General features: G+C 34.2%; 1 protein-coding gene across 1 annotated transcript; it reads right to left on the reverse strand.

The window, feature by feature from the left end:
- Positions 1 to 2141: 2141 nt before the first annotated feature.
- On the reverse strand, positions 2142 to 3584 carry LOC133316582 (transcription repressor MYB6-like). The gene is made up of 3 exons (XM_061518354.1): positions 3272 to 3584; positions 3038 to 3167; positions 2142 to 2911 (listed from the first exon to the last, which is right to left on the reverse strand). The coding sequence occupies exons 1-3, from the start codon at positions 3402 to 3404 to the stop codon at positions 2248 to 2250; spliced, it is 927 nt and encodes a 308-aa protein (XP_061374338.1). The 5' UTR covers positions 3405 to 3584; the 3' UTR covers positions 2142 to 2247.
- Positions 3585 to 4011: the final 427 nt, after the last annotated feature.

Genomic DNA, 4011 nt, shown 5'->3' on the forward strand with positions numbered 1-4011 from the left:
TCCTCAAATTTTGAATATTTACTTATAACTCACGACCAATCAACACGAGAAATTAGAATAAAAAAGTTCCAAATGAGTTTCAAGTACTTTTCTACTTCATTTTCATATATAGAACAATATTTACAACTTCCTCACACTCAGCATCAAGGACAAAAACTTTGAGATCAGATGTACATCAATCTGTTTAAGGAAATTTACACTTAATCCAAATTTGGTATTTTGTACACTTAATTCTGACCCCCTATCACATGATTTAATCTCAAAGATTTAAAGCAAAGTCCTTTGTAGCTTGGAAACATTTATACTACTCATCTCTAAAACTTCATCTTTGATAATATAAAAGTCCAGCATTTTAGTAAAAAAACTCTAAAAAAAAAGCATATAGAAGGCACACAAATACAAAATAAATAGATGCAAAACCTTTTAGTACATCAAATATGATAAGACGGATACATAATTTGTTTACAAAACCGAAGATCTTAAAAAAAATGGAAATTATAATAAGAACTGTCGTTAAAATAATAGTTAGTCATGAGTAGCTTGTAGATGATGTCATAAATGAAATATACGCGTCAATATTTGCCCAAGATATTAATATCACGAAAAAAATGAATCACAAACCAATTGTTTATAGTTGATTAGAAGAATGTCAAACCAACTGAATCACAAGCCAAATTTTGTAAGGAAAAAAATAAAATAAAATAGAGCAATTAATAGGTGCCATAACATTTTCCAATTTCAAGTTATACTTTGCAGTATGTAAATACAAAAATTATACATGATGTAGACCAAGCAAGGGCATAGAGACTGAGGTGCTGCCCAGCTACTTATTGAAATAGCAGAGTATTGGCTTTTGGAGGAGAAAAATTCCAATGTACTGAAACCACCGAATTGAGTGTTTTCTTTTAATAAAAAGAGAAAACTTTTAGGATTTAAAAGAAAATATATAAAAAAAGGGTAAAAAGGACCAAAAAAAATTTCCTTTTAATAAAAGAAAAACACCGAGTTGGATAATTTTATGCATTCAAGTTTTTCTCCTTTGGGAGATAACCTTGTAGTGTATATGTATATGGGATTTAGTAATCTCATGTTGTAGGAGAGTGTTATCTCCTACCATAGACACAATTATAGGTGGGGTCCACTCACTTATAAAAAATAAAAAATTACAAATTAAACTACACGGAAATCAATGGGTGTGTAGGAAAAAGATGTTATCTTATGTTGCATAAGAATAATATTTCCCTATGTATATATCAATAATGTGAAAGAGACTTTGTCAAGTATAGTACCCAGTTTTCCCATAATAATTGTCTTCTTCCGGGGACAGTAAATGGTAGGTTTGCATTCAAAAGCTGTCTCCTACCTAAACGCTATAAGATGATTTATTGGGTTGCTTGACCAGTAACCACTGTCACTGGCACTGGTCAGTGTTGGAGCATATCTCAAACTTACTGTAACATACCAAACATAACAACTCATTACTGAGCCTCCAGTAGTAATACGCCAGGAATATTCAAATTTTACCCAGTAACAGGTTACCATCGAGTTTAATCAATAACATTGACCATTTTAGAATATGTTATGTTGTTAGATTAGAAGGAAGCAAGGGAGATTTAAATAATGCATTATTTGAATGTTCTAATCATGTTTTGGCTGATTTAATTAATTAGTTTAGATTCATGACCCAAATACCAAATATGGCCATTATACGATGAAGGAAGAATGATCTTTCTTTTATTAAACATTAATTGTTGGAGTGCGGGCAAAGTAAAACCACAATTACCCAAAAATTTTATTTAGCGTTTAGTCTCACATTCAACCAAATCTCAAACGGAAAAGGCCAAGAGAAGAATTTTAGCCACTTCATGTTTAAAAGTTTAATTCAAGGGAAAAGTATTTCTCTCGTCACGAGAGATAAAGTTATTTCCAGTGAGCTCAAAACGACGTCGTTTTGAATTATAAGATTAAAAAATTATAATGATATTATAACTCTGCAATATATTATAATTACAAAAATACCTTAATTTTTGTTCCAAAACGACTTCGTTTTGAGCTCACCAAAAGTTAATTTATCTCCATTAACACTGAAATCATTTACCCTTAATTTAATATTATAAAATAAAATATTAACACTAAAAAAAAAATTGAAATTTTTCTCAAAATTTTGGAATTCTACAAGTATTTCCATTTTCCATGTTAACTAAGAACAATATCACAACATTACATTTAACACTAACTTCTAAAGCTCTAAATATTCATGGGTCTATAAAATCTGTACAAACTATTATCGGTGGTGGTTGTGGTGGTAGTACCCATGGCTTTGCAGCTACATGCTTGCTTGGTTTGAAACCCTAGACCGTAACACAGGCACACACCTTGACTAGTAACATTCCCATACCATTGGTACAAAACATTTGGTGGTGGTGGTTCTTGTTGTTCTTGTTTTAACTTGTCTGTGTTCACGGAAGAAGCATGAGGCTGAGATGGAAGCCCAATGGAAAGGTCCAAATTCACTTGATCATGAGGATAAGCTTCCTCTGTGGTAACGCCGCTGCTGCTATTCGAATCTTCACCATTTAAATCGGTTCCAATGTTTGTGTTGGCATAACCACTCACTAACTGAAAACTGATGTTGTTGTTGTTGTTAATGTTATGGTTGTTCGTTTTCTTAGTGCTTGTTGTGACCACAGGGACTGTAGTAGTAGAGTTAGCAGGTGGAACTGTGGTGGCAGTTGCGGTGGCGGTGGCGGTGGCGGTGGCGGTGGCCGTCGAAGTGGATGAACTGTTGAGTGGACGATGAGTTTGTGGGTCGATTCCACGGCTATAGAGTTTTCGTTTGATGTGAGTGTTCCAATAGTTTTTTATTTCATTATCAGTTCTTCCTGGTAACCTTGCAGCTATTAAAGACCATCTGAGAAAAAAAATCATAAAATAAAACAATTTCAGAATTTCTCATTCGGAAAAAAGAAAAAAAAAACAATAATAAAAATAATTTTTTTTTTTTTTGTATTTCACAAAATGATTTTGTGTTTCATACTTGTTTCCAAGTAAGCTGTGAAGGTTAATGATAAGCTCATCTTCTTGTTCAGTGAAGTTTCCTCTTTTGAGATCAGGTCTAAGGTAATTAATCCATCTGAGTCTACAACTCTTGCCACATCTAAGCAAGCCTGTGTTGTTAACAACATTAATTAATTAAAATATACATGAATATTAGGGGAAGAAAAGAAGAAGGTACATTTAATATGGTGAAGGGAGAAGAAGGAAAGTTTACCAGCAGCTTTAGGAAGAGATCTCCAACAGCCTTCACCGTGAATCTTGATGTAGTTAATGAGACGCTCATCTTCTTCTTTTGTCCAAGCTCCTTTGTTTGTGTGCTCTTTCTCACAACAAGGAGATCTACCCATGGTTGTGTTGTGTTGTTGTGTTGTGTTGTGAGCACAAAGAAAGAGAGAATGGGACGTGGAAAGTAATTGAGGTGAGATAAGAGGGTAGGAGGAATATAAATGGGAGGTGGTGGAGAGAAAGAAGAGGTGCAATTGACTCGGAGGCCTTCTTTTTCTGAGAAGTAATGCTAAGAGAGAGTATTTGACCGAGTTGGTGAGAAAGACGAGTGGTTACAATTAAGTTAGTGCTGGATTTGGTAGGCAGCTCTACTTTTTATCTTTCCCAACTTCTTTTTGCTATTCCCTCCCTTCCTATCTTTTCTTTTTGCAACTCTCACCCCTGTTCCTTCTTCTTTTTATACTTTTGCCTCTAAGCCTGTGCAAGTGTCTAACTCTACCCTTTTTTTATGTTTGTGCTCTTCTAATTAGAGCCGATAAAACGGGTTCGGTTCGGCGAGTTAATTCGTACCATTAATTAAATGGGATAAAATGAGTTGAATTTTTTAACTCATTTCAAAAGCAAAACGGGGAGCGATATGTTTATTTTTCGATGGGTTGATGGCGGACATAGTCGAATCGAAACGGATCAATGTAAAATAGGCTCGGACTGACAGGCCAACCCATCAAA

The sequence above is a fragment of the Gastrolobium bilobum genome, unplaced genomic scaffold (assembly GCF_033153095.1).
Source record: "Gastrolobium bilobum isolate Gb01-03AN ecotype WA unplaced genomic scaffold, APGP_CSIRO_Gbil_v1 utg47204, whole genome shotgun sequence".
In the NCBI taxonomy this organism is placed as follows: Eukaryota; Viridiplantae; Streptophyta; class Magnoliopsida; order Fabales; family Fabaceae; genus Gastrolobium; species Gastrolobium bilobum.